Consider the following 21,984-nt stretch of genomic DNA (forward strand, 5'->3'; position numbering starts at 1 on the left):
GGGAAATGTGGTTTCTGGAAACTCAAGAAGATTTCCAGGAAGGAGTGAGTGAAAAACTGTATCAAATACTGCTGAGAAGTTAAAAGCAACATGGAGCAGACACTGGGGACTTGACATGACAGTTTCAGTGGAGCGGAAGTTGCAGAAGCCAGACTCCTCTGGATTAGAATATGAACAGGAGGTGACAACATGCAGACCCATCCTCTTGTTGAGCCCATCCTCTCCTACTGCTTCAGGAACCTGCTCCATCCTCCTAACACTTGCAGCAACTCCAAATTGTTGCACCTTATTAGATTCTTTCTCTTCCACTTGCAAACATGTTCATATCTCTCTGCTCCTCAAAGACATAATTACCATTTTCCTTCCTATTTCATTAACAGCAAGGCCATACTCTACCTTCTCTTAGATGAGGAAAGACTACTGGGTTCTTTAGGACTTTTCATTTTGTTTTCAAGTCCTGCAGCAAAGTCATCAGCTTCATCAGTCATCATTCACTGAAAAAAATCAATCAACATATTCCATTAATACAACCATCACAAAATTCAACCATCACAAAATTCAAAGTCTTCAAATGTGTATACAACCATGCGTTTGCACCATTAATATGATTTTAATCATGGGGCAAAAATTTGCCATCCCCCAAGAAACACTCTGTTCTCAGAAATGCAACTTAATTTTAATCCAGTTTAAGTGAAATAAGGAAGTTAAAATGCAAGGTGTTGACCAAAGCCAAACATGGTACAACCATGATTAATCAGAATGTTTGCGGAAACAGCAGCTCTCATCAACCAAAAGGGAACAAACGCATAATTACCCATTGAAGAAGTACAACTCATTCTGCATCAACCCTTTTTAGAGAAAGTCATTCTTTTGTGTGTGTGTCCTTTTATACTTTAAACTCATCATTAACAAATACTGATTACCACTTTACCCAGTGCTACACATAGATGGTGAAGGGTCGGGGGGTTTGAAAATGTAAGTCCCCTCACCCCCAAACACAAGGAGATTCAAATATGCCCACCTAGGTGCTGGATCGGTGGGGGGGACTTTTCAATGTTGGGGGATAAGGATCAGAAGTATAGAAGGCCATCCTTAAGCTGTTATCATCCAAGGATAACAAAGACTATGTCCCCCCCCCCATTATTTGAATAGAGTCATGATAAAGAATGTTTGCATTTCCCATAATAGAAGAGTCCAAAGAGGGTGAAAACATTTCATTGAGCACTTACTACCTGCCAGGTACAATTCTAAATGTTTTACATCTATTAACTCACTTAATCCTCTGCAGAACCCTATGAGTTAGGCGTGATTACCATCTTCATTGTTATAAATGAGGAAACCAAGGCACAGAAAGATTAAGGAAAAATCTAATTAACTAAGGATTGGGGTAGATGGAATACAATTATATCTAGTTTTTGTTAGACAAGCATTATTGCATGTTCTGTACCTTAATACCAATGGTCTCTTCCATGAGTACAGATATAATGTGCCTCTCCCATCCCTGCCAGGACTGAGATAGAGCTCCAAAGAAGAGCCACCCTTCAGGGCTTAGAAAGAACACTCAAGGGAAAGTACCACTCCCAGGACAGTTAGAGCACCCAAAGAAATGCCCCCACCAGGGCTGAGATAACAGCTCCCAAGGAACGCTCTGCTACTGCATAGCTGAGATAGGGTCCCCAAGGAAACTTCCTCCTCCAGTACTGACATAAACACCCAAGAAAGAGTGTCATAACTTGGCTGAAATAGAGTACCCAATGAAAAGTCCTCTCCAGGGCTTAGAGGGAACGTAAGGGGAAAATACTCCCCTCCAAAAGGGTTGAAATCCAGTTCTTGTTGGAGAGACCCAGCTGTGACTCAACGTGTGGCAAAGAATTTTTGTGGTGCCACAAACCCACCCTCTGGGATTAGAGATGAAGCACCCAAGGAAGAATCCCTTTGGCTGGGGCTGAGATCAAACACCCAAGGGCAAGCCCCTCCTTTAACACTACTGAGATAGAAGGCCCTAGGAAGAGCTCCTCCCTGCCATGGGGCTGAGACAGGGCACTCAAGCACCTCCCACCCATGGCAAAGATAGAGCATCCAAGGAAGAGCCCCCGCCCCAGGGCTAATATAAAGCACCCAAAGTAGAGTTCCTCCCCAAATCTAAGAAACAGCCCCAAACCCAGGGCTGAGATGGAGCAATCAAGGAAGAGACTCCCCACTACATGGCTGATAAGCAAGCAAGGAAAACCCTTTCCCCCAGCATAGCTGAGATGGGGAGCACCCGCAGGAAAGTCCTCCCCCAGCACTGAGATAATCACCCAAGGAAGAGGTCCTCCTCAATGGACTGAAAGAGAGCGCTCAAGGAAAGCCCCCTCATCAACATGGCTGAGAGACAGTGCCCGAGGGAAAATTCTCCCACAGTGAGAGAGATAGTCACCCAAGGAAGAGTCCCCCCACCCCACGGCTGATCTATAGTACCGAAGGAACAGTTCCCCCTCCCAGGGTTGAGACAGATCGCCCAAGGAATAGTACCACCCCCTAGACTGAGAACACACAAGAAAGAGCCCCCTTGCAGGGTAAAGCACCCAAGGAAAAGTATTACCCCCGCCCAAGGGTTGAAATCCTGACCTTGTTGAAGGAAACTAGAAGCAACTCAGAGAATGGCAGTAAAGTTGTGGTACCACACCAGTGGAAATTTCTAGAAATCTGCCTCTGGGGTATCTGAGAATGTTGTATACAGAGATGTCTCACCAGAAGCAGTCTGATGTATACTACTGCCTGAGAGGGTTTCAAGGGAAGCTGCTGGCCATCGAGTGCTGCTGGCCACTATGCCCTGCACCAACCTGGCAGTGGAGAAGCTCTGTGCAGTGCAGGGCCTGGCATTGGAGAAGCCTGGTGCCCAGCAGGAACCCTCTGTGCCAGCAACCCAGGACCCAGAAGCAAAACTTTCCCCTTACAATGTCTCTGGCGCCCTCTACAGACAAACTTCTGTGACAACTGTTACAAGAAGAAGAAAAAACAAAAATTAAAGGAACCCACCATTTCCACAGATCAGACCAAACAGATTAATTTGGAGCTGAGAGGCAAGAAATGAATAACCAGCACACTGTATTAACAAATAAATGAGGAGAGTCATACAATCATCTTAATCAATGCAGAAAACACAAGCGATAAAATGCAACAACTATTCATGAGGACAAAATTAAAAGCATTTGTTAAGAAGTGAATCTACCAGAAATCTATAGTGTACATTATTCCTAGTTGTGAAAAATTAGAAGTACTCCTTGCAAGATCAAGACAGGGATGTCAACCACTTCTATTCAACACTGCACTCCAAGAATCCCTAGCTTGCACCCTAAGACAATAAAAGGTAAATAAGTTATTTGGCTAAACTTAAAACTCAAAGTTGTCTACAGACAAAGAATTTGACAAAGAGAATAGATATAAAATCAACACATAAAAATTAACTATTTCTATATAACAGCAACAAGAAATTCAGGAAATGTAAGTTTTTTAAGCTATTACTAAAATTAGCAAGATTATATAATAAATAAATATTAAAGAGATATATATATAGAAATATATATAGCATATATGAAATATAGAGAGAATGTGTGTGTGTATGTATGGAATGAATGTAACTAAACATGTCTAATAATAGCAGACAATTATAAAATTTTATTGAAAGATACCAGAGAAGACTTAAAGCAAGGTCTACACATAGGTAGGAAGACTCAGTGTCCACTTCCTCTGCCCCTCAATTTAATGTATAAATCTAACACACTTACAATCAAAATTCCAATAGTTTTTCATGGAACTTGACAAGCTGATTCTAAAATCTATATGGAAAAGTAAATGCCCAAGAATAGCCAAGACAAACACAAAGAAGAACAAATTAGGGGGATCTGCCTTACTATCTCAAGACTTATTATTATTAACCTTTAGTAATAAAGACAGTGTGATATAGATGCAGAGGTACACGAGCTGAACAATGATATAGAATAGCAGAGCCCAGAAATAGTCTCATGCATATATGGGAATGTGATACATTTCAGGGGTGTCATCGAAGATCGCTGGGGAAAGACTAGACTTTCTTTTTGCAGCATATGGTGCTGAGACAATTGGCAATCTATGTGAAAAATAATACAATTGGATCTCTTCCTCACACCATATACAAAAAAATTTCAGATTGATTAAGTACTTAAATGTGAAAGAAAAATTAAGACTTTAGAAGAAGTTAGAAAAGAATATCTTTAAGACTTCAAAAATAGGAAAATATTTCTTAAAGAGGACACACAAAAAAGCCCACTAAACATAACAGAAAAGGTTGATGCAATAGTATTGGTAATGCTCCTGTTCTTAAGTTTGATGTGAGTTTACGCAAGTCCCTTTTGTTAAGTTTCAGCTTACATATATGCTCCATACATTTTTGTATGAACCAAATACTACATTATAAAATGTTTGACTGCAAAAAAAAAAGGCATATAAATTACGGCAGAGAAAGAAGTCAGTACCCTTAATAACAAAGGAAGAAATAACCCAACTTTTAGCAGAAATCTAGTTTCAGTAGTGAACATGTGGTTTAAAGAAAGTATTATAAAGGCAGGGTTAACATTAAAGAAAATCATAAAAACCAAAAATCCTAGCACGCTGTTATCTTTAATGGATATTCGTTTCATCCCATGAATGCAAAACTGGGTCAACATTTGAAAGTCTATTCTTATAATTCACCATTGTAATAGGTAAAAGGAGAAAACAACACATGACTATCTCAATAAATACCAAAATTACATTTGACAAAATTCAAGATCCATTCCTGAATTTTTAAAATAATGATAAAAAGGAGTAAGATACAAGGTTAATATACAAAAGTCAATTGCTTTCCTAAATGCCAACAATGACTACTGGAATTTGAAATTTAAAAAAGAATACCATTTACAATAGCACCAAGATAATGAAATACATATAAATCAAACAAAATATGTACAGGATCTCCGTGTGAAAAACTACAAGATCCATATAAATGTAGAGATATTCCATGTTCACAAAATGGAAGATTCAATATTATTAAGATGTCAATTCTTTCCAATGTGATCTATAGATTCAAAGCAATCCCAATCAAAATCCCAGCAAATTGTTTTGTAGATATCGACAAACTGACTCTAAAGATTATAGAAAAAGATGAAAGATCCTGAATAGCCAATGTAATACTGACAAATAAGGACAAAGATGGAGGGCTCACACTACCCAAATTTAAGACTTAGTGTAAAGCTACGGTAATCAAGACAGTGTGGTATTGGTAAGAGTAGACATGTAGATTAACGGAATAGAGTAGACAGCCCAGAAATAGACCCACACATATATAGTTGACCTATTTTTGACAAAGGAGCAAAGGCAATTCAATGGAGAAAGCAGAGTCTTTTCAACAAATGGTGTTGTAACAATTGGGTGTCTGTATGAAAAAAAAAAACCTAGACACATCTTATATCTTTCACAAACATTAGCTAGAAAGGAATCATAGACGTAAATTTAAAATAAAAAACAATAAAACTTCTGTAAGAAAACATAAGAGAAAATCTAGATGGCTTTGGGTTTGGAAATGAGCTTTTAAATTTAATACCAAAAGCCTGATACATGAAAAAGAAAATTGATAAGTTGGACTGTAGTAAAATAAAAATTTCTCTGTGATAGACATTGTTATGAGAATGAAAAGGCAAACCATGGACTGGGAGAAAATATTTGCGAAACACGTATCTGTAAAGGACTTGTATTCAAAATATACAAAGAACTCTTAAAATGCAACAGTAAGAAAACAACCGGATTTCAAAATTAAGCAAAAGATCTAAACAGATACTTCTCCAAAAGAGAAATACAGATGGCAAATAAACATATGAAAGATGCTCAACACCCTTTGTCATTAGGGAACTGTAAATTAAAATGAGATATCACGACACATCTATTACAATAGCTAAAATTTGAAACCTGACAATACCAATTGCTGGCGTGGATGCAAAGTAACAGGAAGTCATTCATTGCTGATGGGAATGCAAAATTGGTAAGGCCACTTTGGAAGACAGCTTGGCAATTTCTTATAAAGCTGAACATAATCTTACCATATGATCTAGCAGTCATGCACCTTGGTATTTACCCAACTAATTTGAAAAAATAGGTCCACACAAAAAACCTGCATGTGAGTGTTTATTCGTAATCATCAAAACCTGGAAATGTCTTTCAACAGGTGATGGATAAACAAACTGTGGAACATCTATACAAGAAACTATTATTCAGAGATTTAAAAAATGAATTATCAAGCCACAGAGAGACATGGAGGAAACTTGAATGCATATTGCTAAGTGAAAGAAGCCAGTCTGAAAAGGCTACATACGGTATAACTCCAACTATATGACACTCTGGAAAAGGCAAAACCATGGAGACAATAAAAAGATCAGTGGTGAACAGGGGCTCAGGGGAAGGAGGAGGTTGAACGTGTGAAGCACAAGGGATTTTTAGGGCTGTGAATTTATTCTATATGATAATGCAATTGTGGATACATAACACATGGATTTGTCAAAACCCACTGAACTTTAGATCACAAAAAGTGAAACTTGATGTATATTTTAAAAAATCATTTAGGTCAGGGGAATCCCAGGATAGAATGCAGAATGTGACAAAACAATCTATTACAAATTTTTGAAACAAACGTACTGAAGAGAGTGGGCAGGAAATGTGCTGACCTAAGTAACTTTGGAAATGAGTGGAGTCTATAAAACGAATGGCAAAAAAAAACCTTACACAATCACTGTGCTTTGGTTGAAAAAGTTGTTTCCCATGGGAATACGTGTTAACAATTCTGAAAACACTGCACTTGTATACTGGAATTAAACAATTCAAGTAAGTGGGTAGCAGACGGTAGGAACCAGGTCTCTCAGTGTTGGGGTGGTTTACAGATAAGCAAGGGGAGGAGGTTAGAATGATACATGTGGTGGATCAAACATCAGTAAGAACTTGTGTTTCACTTAATAGAAATACAGATGTTACATATAGGAATATTTATACATATGTGTATAGGCACAGGTTAGTACACACCCATATATTTCCTTGCTCTGTTAGATGGAAGGGCCTTGAAGAGACAAAACCCCAGGAGCAACTGAGCACAACTAGGGCCCAGATCTTGGTTTCTAATACCATTCTCCAATAAAAAGAACCAGGTTCCTTGGAGAAAAGGCTGACTCTAGGACTGGGGAAGGAAATATACAAGATGAGCCTGGAACATCTCGTAGTGCCAGAAAGTAAGAAATGCTGGGGAAAAAATCCACAGTAATGGAAGCGATGTCAAAGGGAGTGATGTCAAAGGGACACAAGAGTCAAATGAAACGGCTACCAATGTTCAAAACTGGAACAATTTCAGCAACAAAATGAAGTAGTATTACATGATAACCCAGAGTACAAAATAAATTAATATCCATGAGCCAAACTCATATAAATAAAATATTGAATAAATTTACAAGTGGGGGAGAAGAGACATACCTCCCATGCAGAATTCCAAATAATTGATGTAGATACTCCATCCTCAAGAAGGTGAAGCATAACTCCCTACTCCCTAAGTGTGGGCTGTGCACAGCGACTTCTTTCCAAAGAGGACAGTATGGAAAGGGTAACTCTACAATGGAGAAACCCGACAAACACTGCTTTAGGTGATCAAGAATAACATCAACAGGGAATTCCCTGGCAGTCCATTGGTTTGAACTCCGCGCTTTCACTGCCATGGCCCAGGTTCAATCCCTGGTTGGGGAATTAAGATCCTGCAAGCTGCGTGGCGCAGCCAAAAAAAAAAAAAAAAAAATCAACATTTATAATTCATGATAATAAATGTATGCCCTGGGTATGAGAACAATGGCACACCTAATCCAGGTCTAATAATGGTAAAAAACACTGGACAAATCCCAGTAGAGGCACATTGTACAAAAATACCTGACCAGTATTCCTCAAAACTGTCAAGGTCACCAGAAATAAGGAAAGTCTAAAAAACTGTCACAGCCAAGGAGAAGCCTAAGAAGACATCGCAGCTAAATGACCCGGCACAGCCAAATAAATAAATAAATATTTAAAAATGAAATTTAAAAATGCAATGTGGTATCCTGGCTGGAATCCTGGAACACAAAAAGGGCATTTGGTAAAAACTAAGGAAATCCGAACATTAACTCCAGTTAAAAATAATGTAGCAATATCTGTTCAAGGATTGTTATCAAATGTACCATGCTAACATGTTAACCAGTGGTGAAACTGAGGCGGGCTATGTGGGAATTTTCTGCACCATCTTCCCAATTTTTCCGTAAATCTAAAACAGTTCTAAAAAATAAGTTTATTTAGAAAATACCATTTTAAAAAGGAGGTAGAAGGACTATTTAAAAGAGACTAGAGAGACAAACTAACCAATGTAATTTGTGAACCTTGGTGGGGGCAGCTATAAAAGTCATTCTGGGGATGCATGGGTAAATTTGAATAGATTAGATGGTTCATCCTTTCCTTAAGTGTGAGAATGGTATTGTGGTTAAATGGGAAAATGTCTTCACTCTCATAGGAGAGGCATGCTGACATATTTAGGAACGTCATGATGTGATGAAGTGTGATGATGAAGTCTGTAACTCACCACAAACAATTCAGGAGGGGTTTGAAAGAGGCACATTTGGAGAGAACAAAAGCAAAAGTAACAAAATGTTAGGAATGGTGAATCTAAATGAAAAGTATTTTGGCACTCATCAAACTATTCTTTCACACTTTCTGTAAGTTTGAAATTTTTCAAAATAAAATTTTAGGAAAAATATCAATAGGATTTTAGAATTGGATAAAATGATACTAAAGTTCATCTAGAAATATAAACATGCAAGAATAACTGGGAAAAAAAATCCTGAAATAATATTGTGGTATGGACTAGCTATGCCAAATATGAAAATGCGTAATAACTTAAAAGACTGGTAATTTTTGCAAAAGACTGCAGAGTTCAGAAACAAATCTAAATATATATGGAAACAATGTATGAGGGATGGTTTTTCAAATCAATGTGGAAAAAAGTCAACAAATAGGGTTGGGATAACCAGATAGCTATTTGGAAGAGAAAAATCTTGAATTCTTACCTCACTCCTTCCACCTAAATAAATTCCAAATGAAGCAAAGATTTAAAGGTTAAAAAAAAAACTTAAAAGTACTGGAAAAATACATTAAATTTATTCTTAAATGTAAAGAAGGCCTTTCTAAAGCAAGGCACAAATCCCAGAAGCCATAAAGACTGATAAGTTTAACTACATAAATAAATAAAACTCAGGAAAATATTATTAAACATATGACAACGGACCAATTTTCTTAGCTTACAAAGAGCTCATACAAACTAATAAAAAACAAATCATCTAATAGAAAACAGAACATGACCACACAGTTCACAGGAAATGAAATATAAGTAACCAATAAACATGAAAATGTGTTCCATCTCCTTCGTTAAAATGCATTATAACTTCATTAAGATGCAAAATACCATTTATTCACTTTCACATGATCAAATTTTAAAAAGTTGAGGGCCCAGTATTGGCAAAAGCCTCATAAATAATTATTCTTATACATTATATGTGGAAGCATAATTGGGCAAAGATTTCTGGAGATCAGTTTGGCAACAACTACTGACCTGAAAATGAAAACTATCCTTGGACCCAGCAATTCTATTGCTAGGAAGTAACCTTGTTAGTTTAATCTCATTATATGTACAAGTAAGTTCACTGCAATATGGTTTAGCAATAGTAAAACATTGCCAACAACCTGAAAGCCCATAAATGTTTGAACATTTATTACACATCATATATTAGAATACCACATAGTCATTAAAAAGAATGAGGTATTTCTGTACATACTTATACAGAAAGATCTTATAAGACACAGGTAGCAAAAAAAGCAAGGTACAGAAGAGTGTATACAGTCTGATTCCATTAATGTAAAAACTTTTTAAGTATATATTTGCTGGCAAATAACGTTTTTCCTGAAAGAATATACAAGACACTTAAAGCTGGTGACCTTTGGAGAGAGGTATTAGGAGGAGGGAAGGGAGCAGGTTTTAACCTCATGCCTTTCTGTACCATCTGGGGTTTTTGCCATGTGCATATATTATCTTTCTTTTTTTCCTTTTAAAAGAATACTTGATTAGTAGGTTAGTTTGAGATATTCCTGTGTAGATTTGAATACTAGTAGTGCTATCTTTCAAAATACTGCAGATAAACGCCAAGCTTTGTGAACCAGAACTTCCTCTTGGATTTCCATTAAACTTTAGATTTGTCCCCTGATGCTTTAATCATAATGATTTCCTGTTAAGTATAAATTCCCATTTTGTCATGGCAGTTTGGCTATACAACACATTTGTGCTGGAATGATTAGACACTGCTACTCAAAGACCAATATTCTTATACTCCAAAGGGCATTCGATAATTCATAAATATAAATATAAATGAGATTACACATTCTATTTCAACTCTAAAAAAACATAAAATTGCAGTAAGACTTCACATGTACAATGAAAAGTAAAGTATCCACTGAATTTAGTAAAACAGCATCACACTGGAAAAAATACAGTCATTAAAATTAGATCTTACGTTTTTCTGGGGACAGAGAAACAGAAGAAAATGAGATTAAAAGTAAAACGAACAAACAAACAAACAAAACAAAACAAAAAAAAAACCACTACCAAAAACAGGGTGAGACAATCATTTATTTATTGGACAGGGCAAGGTCATTTAAAGAGAGGAAACATATCCAAAAGACTGTGTTTAGCTTGGTGTTACAGGCATCGATGCTCACAACAAACAACACTACTCAGTACATCATGGAAACAGGCCACATACAACCAGGGGGATGCTGTCATGCCACTCAAAAATAAGCCACAATGCTTAGAAAACAATCATTAGGGAGTTACAGAGCATCACAGTCTCTAATTCACCAATCTGCATTTTCTGCAGCTGGCCCACTAGGGCCATAGCATTTGGCTGGTTCCCTGGTCATTAAGTCTTCCGATATTCTAGAGAGCCTTCAACAGTACACACTTCTGAATGTCACTGAAATCACAGTCAACTGCAGGCTTAACTAGCTCGCATGACTACATTTTTGGCTACCTTAGTACTGCCTCATAGTAGTATAAATAGAATTCTGAACTTAATCCATTTAGCGCTGTTATGAAGCACCCAAATCACCCAAATCCTATGGTACCTACTTTTAAAAGACAGCATAAATTCATTGGAGGAAATTAAAGAAAAAATTTGGGAAGCTCACCTGATCAGAGGTATACAAGCTCCTAGCAAAATTAGACACAACTGAAGACTGCTATGTCAATTATTTGCCACGTTATTTGGCATCATATTTAGCAGGACTTTCCTGACTGGGCTATCCATATCAATACCCATTCTAGAGACTAGACAAAAATATTATAAGTAGTAACATATCATGAATGCTTGGTTCTGAGAAAAAACTATTCAGCATAAGACAGACTGAGAAACCTGTTAGGTATGTGACCCTCCCTCCTTACATCTACTGATTTTTACAAACCACTTCCTTTTACAGCAATCAGTTCTCAAGAGGAGAAGTTCTCACTCCACATAGAACAAAACCATATTTGGGAAGCCAGTCATGAAAGCCCAGATACTGCAGGAATCCATTCATATTAAGTGACCAGAATAGACACATCTACAGAGACAGAAAGTAGATTAGTGGCTGGGAGGCATTGGGGGAAAAAGACAGGTAACCGCTAAAGGGCACAGGGTTTCTTTCTGGGCTGATGGCAATGTTCTCAAATTCACTGCGATCATGGTTGCACAACTTCATGAATATATTACACCAGTGAATTGTACCCTTTAAATGGGTGAATGGTAAGGTATGTGAATTATACCTCAGTAAAGTTATTATTAAAACATATTAGGAAAGGAAGACAGGCCCTCAAAGAGAAGAAAATAAGACGCTCTTGCGAATCAAGTCATACCTGAGGAAACGGTACACAGGCCTGATGTAAGGAGCTTGTTTCTCATACACTGTTCTGATTTAAATACAACCACTTTAACCCCTGACTTCACATTTTAAACTCATTTCTAAATTATTTTAGGTTTTCAACAGATTTCTAACTTTGTTCTCCTTAGAGAGCAGAGTCAGTGTTCCACAGACAGATTGGGTTGGCAAAACAAAATTAAACAATGAATAAAAACCCGATGACAAAATAATCTTGTACTTCAGGCTGTGTTACCAGGCAGAAGAGAAGAGCTGAGGTTCATTACTAATAGGAAAAAATGCCTTCAAGGATAAGGACATCTCATGACTCTTGCCTAAAGCACATTTCCTTTTCAAATCTGCATACAGTTATTCCCTTTATACCTATACAATTCAACAAAAGCAATGTTTCCATACCTGTATGATTCAACAAAAGCAATGTTTTCTACGAAGAAATGTAGAAATGTTAAGCTTCCTGCAGATCAAAGAGCTAGCCAAATTCCCCTAAAACTGAAATTATTGTTTCTAAAAAAATTCTTCTCTGTACCCTCATCCTCACCTTCAGCAACATACAATGAAGATGGAAAACAAATCAGAAGCTATGAAACAATTTCTTCAATGACCTTAATTATTTTTAAAGACATGAGTTCCAAATATTTAAAACATATTTGGCCCAATTCTGTTGAAGTCTACCTTTAATGAGGTTTCCTTTATTTTTAGTAATTCATTAGTATGCAATAAAATAACAGATTTTGAATAAGTTAAACTGGCTAATGACAAGTAATCAGTTTTCCTCAGTGATTACTATTATTCTACACAGGCAGGATAATTAATTCATGGATGGTCTTTTTGGTCTATCTTCAACTATTCTTACACTACATGATCAATTCGGGACATTTTTTACCAATAAATGAAGAGAACACAAGTAGCTTTGCAGCAAGCTGAGTTCGTTAAGTATATCTGTTACGACAAAGGATTTCTGACACAAAAATTGCTCGCTGCACACAGAACCCCAGAGAAGGGATGAAACAAGACTGATGTTAGGAGGTATATGGGAGCGGGGTAGGGTGAGAAGTAATGGGTAAATTAAAAACTGGCAAGTATCTGCTGAAGCAGAGCCACTTTTTAGGGGGCATAAGAAAAACTGATAAGTCACCATTTTGGTCTCTTTAGAGAAGTCCATTTGTTGTTAAGAACTTAAGACCATTTTACTATCATTCACGCTGCAAAATGCAGTAGTCACACTATCTCTAAAAGGATCCTAAAAACTGTAGTGCAAAAGAAAAGAAATCTAAGAAAATAAATAATTACAAAACCATCATTTTTCAAAGAAATGTGTTCAAAACAGTGACTTTTACAAAACATGTGAATTTGTTTTAGATGAAAAAAGAATTCTCTCTCTATGAAAGATCAAAGACTCATTTCACAGATAACTTATATTGCATTAATGATTTGATTAACAGTGTATAAACAAGGGTCATAGACTTTTTCAATTAGGTCTGAAAGATCAATATAAATACTGATGGGGGGGAGTGTTTTGTACCCCAAACTCCAATATTCCAGCTCTGTGTCCTGTCCTATTCTGTTATTATAATTTGTAAAAATCTTAACGACGCAGTGATTCAAGTTTTCGTAACTTCAATGATGTGTTAGAGGACAATGCATCTTGGTTTGAAGAATTTGTTGTATCCGAAGGCCGGAACAGTACTCGACCGCGATGATTAAATACATAAAATGATGGGTGATTCCTTAATGTGTCAAATGTCCTTAAAAGAAAAAAAGCATCAATTTTAGATAAACCTTTATAAAAGCTTATTTGAAAATAAGCAGGCTTCTAATAAATTATGATTTTGCTATGGATTATAGTTTTAACTAAGTTTAAATCCATAAAATCAGACTATAATTGGTAAACATACTGTATCTCACTTTCTTCCTGTACAAGGAAAATAAGAAACCCGGAAATGCAACGTAAAACCCTCAAATTTTTTAATTCAGGCATTCCTTCCAAGATGCCTATGAAAACACAAATAATCGCTCAACTTTAATCACCTCTATAAATCTAACACTAGCCCATGCCAAATAGTCCTTAAAAAAAAAAACAGTACATAGATTATAACTTTGATTATTCTCACCTGGCCCTCACTATTCAAGCCATCTGATAATTGTACAGATCTGTCTTCCAAGAATCAAGTACAACGGAAAATTCCTTTTGGCCCTTCTGTACCTGCTGTTGTCCAAACTCGTATATTTTGCTACCACCTACTAAATTCATGTATTTTGCTACCACCTACTTAATGCCATTCTGTTTTACTTCTTTCTTTCTAAGCCCCTTGCCTGTGATTCTTGGTAGACTCTTTGTAAGAACTGTAGTGGGTAGTGATAGTGGAGTATCCTTTCATCTTTCCAGTGAGATATATGCAGTCTAAAAAAAAGTTCACAAACACCTAAGTGTATGGCTTTTGGTATTGGTTTGTTTTTAAATATTAATTTCCTGGAAGGAAAGAGAACTTTTCTTTTGATAAAAACTCAAATCTCAAAGTCAGCCCGCCTGAAAATCCAAGCATACCCCAACATAAAATGGGAAGCCTGAGATGTGACTATTTAAAATGTAAATTAAAAAGTAAAAGTAAAAAGAGGATGAATTTCCTCTAACACATAAATGTTTATTGTGAATTCTTCTAAGGAAATACTGTGTTAAAATTTCTAGGATCAAGAAGGTGGGTAAAGTCCAGAGACGGAATTGAATAAAGCTAAAGGATGATTTTATGCAATTCAGAAATACAGAAAAGAAAAGCAAGCAAAGCTCATGAAAATAGCTTAGAAGTAGTATAGGAGAAAAAAAGAAAGCAGAATAACACATATACTTTAGTCCAAGGATAGAAAAGGGCCTAAGAGCAGAGTTTATGTCACAGACTAGGTTCAAGTGATAGAGGAAACAGAAAACCTCTTAATCTTCCAAAGATTAAGCTGGGTCAAGAGGATAAGAAGAGGAAAAGGGAAGGGAGGGAAGGGAGGGAGGAAGGAGAGGGGAAAGCAAGGCGGGTGGGGAAGAAAGAAGGAAAAAATTCCTGAGGGAATATCTTCCTATGTATCTATTTCCATCCACCTATCTATCCAACCAGCCAACAAGTAATTTAAGAAACCATAACATAACATCTTATTCTAATGTCAATAATCTGTCATTCAACTTCCATTTTTCCTGTCACATCAAACACTGCCTCAATTTTTTTACCTCGTTACTCATACAAACTGCATAATCGAAATGTAAAAACAAAACCAACTTTTATGTACCATAAAAAACATAGATTTTAAATTATGTAAATGAAGCAAAACCCCCACGAAATTAAATGCCTATGAAAAGGAAAAGACTTACTTATTTTTTAGTTCTGAAGTGGCATCCATGTCTTTAAACTCCCCTGCAATATGAACTATACCATAACAGGTAACTGCAAAGGCCAGAAGTGTCTGAAGAACTATCTGTGAGTATAAAGATTGAAATTACTAAACAACATACAAATATTATTATAAAAATTTACAATTTTCTCTCCATCTCTTTCTAGCCTCTTAACAGGTATTTCTTCTAGATCCTATCAAGGAGTCTCACTTTAAATGATTTGGACTCAGACAAAACAGTATCTTCTATAAGTTCTGTGAATCGGCTGCAAAGATACTTCTGGGTTTTGCGCAAATAGCAAAAACAGGTACCAAGCCATTCAGAACTCAGTTATCAACTATTACCAGCTTCTAAGAGCAACTATGAATGTTTTAATGTATTATTGTTAAATATCACAGAGTATAAAAAGAACACCCCTCAGCCACCATCTAGCTTAAGAAATAGAACATTACCAGTACCTTTCAAGGCCCAGGTACCCCTCTCCAATTATATCCTTCACCCTCCCTCCCAGTTAACTATTGTCCCCAATTGTTTATTAATCAGTTCCTTGCTTTTATTTATTATTTTACCAGCTCTGTATGTACCTCTAATACATACACTGCTTACTTTTGCCCATTTGAGCTTTTTTTTTTGGTGAGATTCCTCCCTGTTGAAGTACATAGTTGTAGTCCATTCATTTTCATTGTATTTCATTACACGAAAATCCCACAATTTATACATTCTACTGTTGATGGCTATGTGGGCTGTTTCCTGTCTGTGACTTCTACAACATCAGGATGGATATCTTTGTGTATGTCTCCTGGCACACGGGAGTGCAACCACTGGTGTAGAGTATACACAAATTCAACTTTATTAGGTAATACGAAACTGCTTTCCAAAGAGGTTCTGCAAGCAAAAACTTGCAATGTTTGATATTAACCAACATGGGATTACAGGCATATTTTATTTTCTTGATTGTGATTTTCTGTATTTTTCAAATTTTCCCATTTTTAAACAGAAGAAAGTTATTTTAAACAGATATAAATGTGTACGTGTGTGTGTGTGCACGCATCTACCACAAAACAAAGGTGATGGGAGAATGAGTTAATAGCCACATCCACCATGTCTTTAATTATGACAATTAAAGTCAAAATTAGCCACAAGCTATTACTCTTTCTAAACTAAAATCTAATGTCATCTGTTATACTGGTTTACATCCCCACCACCAGTGTACCAAGACCCATTTCATACAATGCAATCATAGGCATCATTAACAAGGATATGGTAAATCTATGAGTTGTCATGAAAATATGTCAAGATAAATTGTTAAGTAATAAAAAGCTAGTTATGAAAGTATACATATATACACATAACTTTTTTAAAAGAAACACTCTGTGTTTTGATTACGTAAAACTATACATACACAAAGATAATGTTGTTTATGCATAGAAGAAAACTAAACTACTGATATACTCCAAACTGTTGGGAGTAGAGGTAGAATTGTGAGCAACGGGGTCAGTTTTTTTTTTTTTAATTGTATGGGGTCAGTTTTACTTTTGACACTTACTGGTTGATTTTATTACAAAGAACTTACTACTTTTGTTCTTTAAAATCTAATAAAGATTTTTAAAAGGGAGGAGGGGCAATTCCCCGGCAGTCCAGTGGCTAGGACTCTATGCTTCCACTGCAGGGGGTACGGGTTCAATCCCTGGTCGGGGAACTAAGATCCCGCAAGCCACACGGCGCAGGCAAAAAAACAAAACAAAAATCCAATAAAGATAAAAAACTGTGAGTGAAGTTCACATATTATTTCAGCTTTAAAAAAAAGCACTTCCTATTTTTCTTTAGTTTTACCACCTATGTATCTGTCCCTAAACAATGTTTTGTTAGTTTTACTCGTTTTTAAACTTTATGTATAAAAGGAATTTTCTAAAAAAAAAATAAAGTCAAATAATCAACTTAAGTCCATCTCAGACTACAGACAGAGCAACTTCTAGAAAGACTATTATAAACTAAGTTCTAGGGAGTTCCCTGGCTGTCCAGTGGTTAGGACTCCACACTTCCCCTGCAGGGGGCCCGGGTTGGACCCCTGGTCAGGGAACTGAGATCCTGCAAGCTGTGCGGCATGGCCAAAAAAATAAACTAAGTTCTAGAAACCAAACAGAAATCTTTTGTTTCCAAATCTTTGGGTTTTATAATGAGTGACAAAATGTAGATAACAGATATGCTATTTCATCTCTGGAAAATTAAGAGAATAAAAAACCAAAACAAATTTAAAATATATGTTAAGCTATGTGGCTGATTTTTAAAATATATATACATATATATTTTTTATTGAAGTATAGTTGATTTACAATATTGTGTTAGTTTTAGGTATATGGCAAAGTGATTCGGTTATATATATTTTAATGGAATATAAATGACCAACTTACATCTATTGGCAGTGATTCATCTTCTTTTTCTGTTAATCGCATATAAGAACGATCTATAAACCAGAAGCATACCATTAAAGAAACTGTAGCCCATTTTTCTTAAAATGCAAGCAAATCTATATACCAAAGAAGCAACTGACATGTGCTACAAAAAGTAATGCTAATCTCGGATTCCTCAAAAACCTCTATCTTCTAAGGCAGTCAGTCTGATCTTGAACTACTTTATTCCCATCATGACCTGCTTTGTCACCTTATAAAACAGGAGAAGAGTGAAAAGTGAGCAAATATGAGGAAGAAATACCTAAACATAATTTTTCTTTCATTACTACAGGAAAACTAGAATTCTCTGAAATTCTTTCACTATCTGGTCAAAGAAATCACAATTATTTAAAAATTAAGTCTACAAAAAATCTCAACTCTGAAATAGCACCACCATCACATAATATGGACAAAGTAATATTGTTATGGAAATGTTTTTCCTGAGACAATATGCTGGGGGGTGTTGGAATAGGAGAAATTCCGGGACATCAATTGCTGCTTATATTATTTAATTATAATTCTGCTACTGCCTTAGCCTCGGGAGGCAGCAAGGTATGAAGGAAAAGGATCAGGATTTGGAAGCTGAAAAGCCGAGATCATAATACCAGCTCTTCAATTTATCGTAATCTCATTCAATGTAAGACACCCTCGTGGATTGTAACATGTATCTCAATTTCAGAGTGTTAAAATGTAGGAGTGGGAGGTGGAATGTGCCTGAGAATCAAAAAAATACAGTATCTATCTTTTCACTGCCTAAATTTCTGCAACTGTAAATTGGGAATATGAGGATCAAATGAGACACAGGATAGAAGCTCTGCCATGACAAAGTTCGTCACGGCAAAGACCAGCATGGCACAGCACCCCAGGGTGCTACCTGCTGCCACAATCTGACAGGACACAATTAGCCTCAAAGGTAAATACTGGTCTCTTTCCAACATGAGGATTATAAAGAGGTCCCACTGCAGTGACAAATGCCACAAGGCATGCTCACCTCACATAAAAACACAAAATCCTAATTCTAGAGGAATCTTGCACAATCCCTACTTAATAACATGCTTAAAACCTCAAATTATTGTGAGTGAGCATGCACTGGCTCTTAAAAGAGAATGTGTTTAGAGACATTTCTGAAGCTTTATCTCACAGGTTTCATCATAAGGACAGGTGTAAAAGAAAAATCAAACCAATACCCAAATAGGTTTTGGCTAACTTCCTACTGCCTGTTCAATTCCCAGCTACCTTTCTTCTTTGCATGAAGCCTAATCTGACTCTAACTCCAGCTTTAGCAGGGCATTTCCTCATCTGTAAAATGAAGGGGTTGGACTTCAGTCATCTATCTCCTTGCTCTAGGACAGTAAGATTTTACAGCTGAAGTCTATTGTAGAAAATGACGCAGTACCACTGTATCCTAATCTCCTCTAGGGAAGCTATTCTAAAATGAATGTACATACAAATCACCTGGGGATCTTATTAAAAAGCAGATTTGATTCCATAGATCTGGGGTGGGGGTGTCTGAATTTCTGCATTTCTGACCAGCTCCCAGATGATTTCCAAGATGCTGGGCTAAAGACCACACTTGATCAGCCAGACTCTAGGTACCTTTCTTAACCCCTTCCCCCCACCCCCTGAAAAATGACTACTCCCATCTCCATGTATTTTTACATACTTTTAGCATAGCATCTATATTACTTTATGGTGATTGTTGCTTGATGCACTTCTTTCTCCACTTGACTTTGAACTCCCTCAGGACATCACTGCACCTTCTAGCACCTAAGCACAGCGCAATTTCAAGCAATTACTCAAGACTGAATTTTACCAAGCAGTGTAGCACACAGGCTCTAGAATCCAACTGCTTGTCTTTGAAACCCAGCCCCACCATTTATCATCTCTGTAATTTTGCACAAGTTTCCTAGCAGTATGTCTCAATTTCTTCATCTTTCAAAGACGATAATAACAATCATATCTACCTTCCAGGGTTTTTGGTAGTATTGAATTACATAATACACGTAAAATGCTTAGTTCAGTGCCTGGCACATGGTAAGCACTTAATAAATGTTAGCTATTATTATTGTTGTCATTCAAGATTGGAGCTTTGGAGAAACTGTCACAGAAAGAGGAGCCTGAGGAAACATGACAACTAAATGTAATATGATATCCTGGATTGATTCCTGGAATAGAAAGAAGACATTAATGGGAAAACTGGTGAAATCCAAATAAAAGCTAGACTTTACTTAATAGTAGTATACCAATGTCAGTTTCCTAGTTGTTACATTATAACATAGTAATGTAAAGTGTTACCAATGGGGGAAACTGAGTGAGGGGTATACAGTAACTCTCCGTACTATCTTCGCAACCTTTCTGTAAATCTAAAATTTCAAAATAAATTTTAAAAAAATAAAGCTGAATTTCTGCCAGACAAATGTTGTCATAATACCTGTATGTAAAGAGTAATTTTAATAATTGGATCATTTAATTATGTACAATAAATAGAACAAAACGTTTTATCTTGAAAACAATTGGAGCTTTGAGGAATTCACATTTCATTTGCTACTTTATTCCTGAAGATGGAAAGTAATGTAGCAAATAAAGTTCAACTCTGAATTTCTTTCCTTCATTCAACAAATTTATTGAGTACCTAGTTGGGAACATTGTGCTGGGCACTGACATTACAGCAATGAACAAAATACACATTGTCCCTGCCCTTATGGGCTCTATAGGTTAGGAAAGAGCTCAGCAAACTTTTCCTGTAAAGGGCCAGATAATAAATATTTTAGCCTTTGCAGGCCTTACTATCTCCATTGTAACTACTCAACTTTGCCCTTAGAAAGCAGCCAGACAATACCTAAACGAATGGGCGTGGGTGTGTGCCAATAAAACTTCACTGATGGACACTGAAACTTGGATTTTATATAATTGTCATGGATCATAAAATTATATTCTTTTGCTTTTTTCCCCCAACAAATTAAAAATCTAAAAACATTCTTAGCTCATGGCAAAAACAGGAGGGAGGTTGCATTTGGCCCACATGCCAGAGTTTGCTAACTCCTGGTCTCGGAGAGAAGGTAGACCTCAAAACAGATCAGCTGTCTCACTGCACTGCATCCTCTGCTGGACTCCAAGTTTCCTCTTGACAATACAATTGTATATGTGTGATAAAGCACTTTTGTTTTTTTTCATTTAAACTTCCCAATCACTCTCTGACATAGAAAGTGCAAGAATTAAAATCCACCTCAGTGAAGCCTCAGAGAAGGGACATGATGTGCCCAAGGTCACAGATTTAGCGGTAAAGCAAGTTTTTAAGAACCAGCCCCTCAGTCCAGTGCTCTTTGCCCCGCATCACAGTGCCTCCCTGAGGCAAATGGTCATTTAACTTGTCAGTCCGCCTGGACAACCCAGGAGTGCCCAAGACGTTGTCCACCTAGTTGTCATGGGACCATGAGCATCCGAGGTCCTCGATCTGAAACTTTGCCAGCCCCACGCTGGATCTGACATCACTTGTCCCGGATTCCCTGATAGATCCCCTCTCTGCCTACCCTGCAGCCCACCGGTCCCGTACTGAGCCCTCTCCCCAACACCCACTTCCAACCCTGCTGCAACCCCAGGTGCCCCACTCTTCTCAAACTCAGACTCCAAGCCTTCCACCGGGGAGCCCCGCACTGCTTCTCACAGCCACCCCAAACTCTAAGGTCTCAAATGACCGTTCCCGGGACACGCGGTCCTACACTCCCTCAAGGGTGCGCCCACACGCCGCCCCCGGAGTCCCGCACGGAAGCGATCGCCGTCCCTCAGGCACTTACGCTGCGCAGCGGAAAAGGCCGCGTGGGCTAGGGCAAAGAGGCCGATGCCCACCAGCCCCTTCCACAGCGACGGCGCCATGACTCCGGAGGAGTAGCAGCCCAACAAAAGAAGCGAAGGGCGGCGGAGCTATTCCTTCCTCCACCGGCGGGTGTCCGCGCAGCGCAGAGAGATGACGTCAGTGAACCCCTGGGCGCGAAGCGCCTGAGAGGTGGGAAAACCAAAGAGCCGTGAGAAAGCGGAAACGGGGATGCCGGGAAGAAGGGGAAGCGACACGGAAAACAGTCCGCGAGTACCGAGGGGCAGGGCCTCCGCCGCGCTGCCGCTTTGCGAGGGGCGGAGCTGAGCGGACGGCGT

General features: G+C 37.5%; 1 protein-coding gene across 1 annotated transcript; it reads right to left on the bottom strand.

The window, feature by feature from the left end:
* Window positions 1-9,340: 9,340 nt before the first annotated feature.
* Window positions 9,341-21,775, bottom strand: MMGT1 (membrane magnesium transporter 1). Its single transcript, XM_082681549.1, has 4 exons — window positions 21,630-21,775; window positions 17,797-17,849; window positions 15,365-15,468; window positions 9,341-13,757 (listed from the first exon to the last, which is right to left on the bottom strand). Exons 1-4 carry the CDS (start codon window positions 21,706-21,708, stop codon window positions 13,598-13,600), a joined length of 396 nt encoding a protein of 131 aa, XP_082537675.1. The 5' UTR covers window positions 21,709-21,775; the 3' UTR covers window positions 9,341-13,597.
* Window positions 21,776-21,984: the final 209 nt, after the last annotated feature.

This window comes from Grampus griseus (genome assembly GCF_964374135.1).
Source record: "Grampus griseus genome assembly, chromosome: X".
Taxonomy (NCBI): domain Eukaryota; kingdom Metazoa; phylum Chordata; class Mammalia; order Artiodactyla; family Delphinidae; genus Grampus; species Grampus griseus.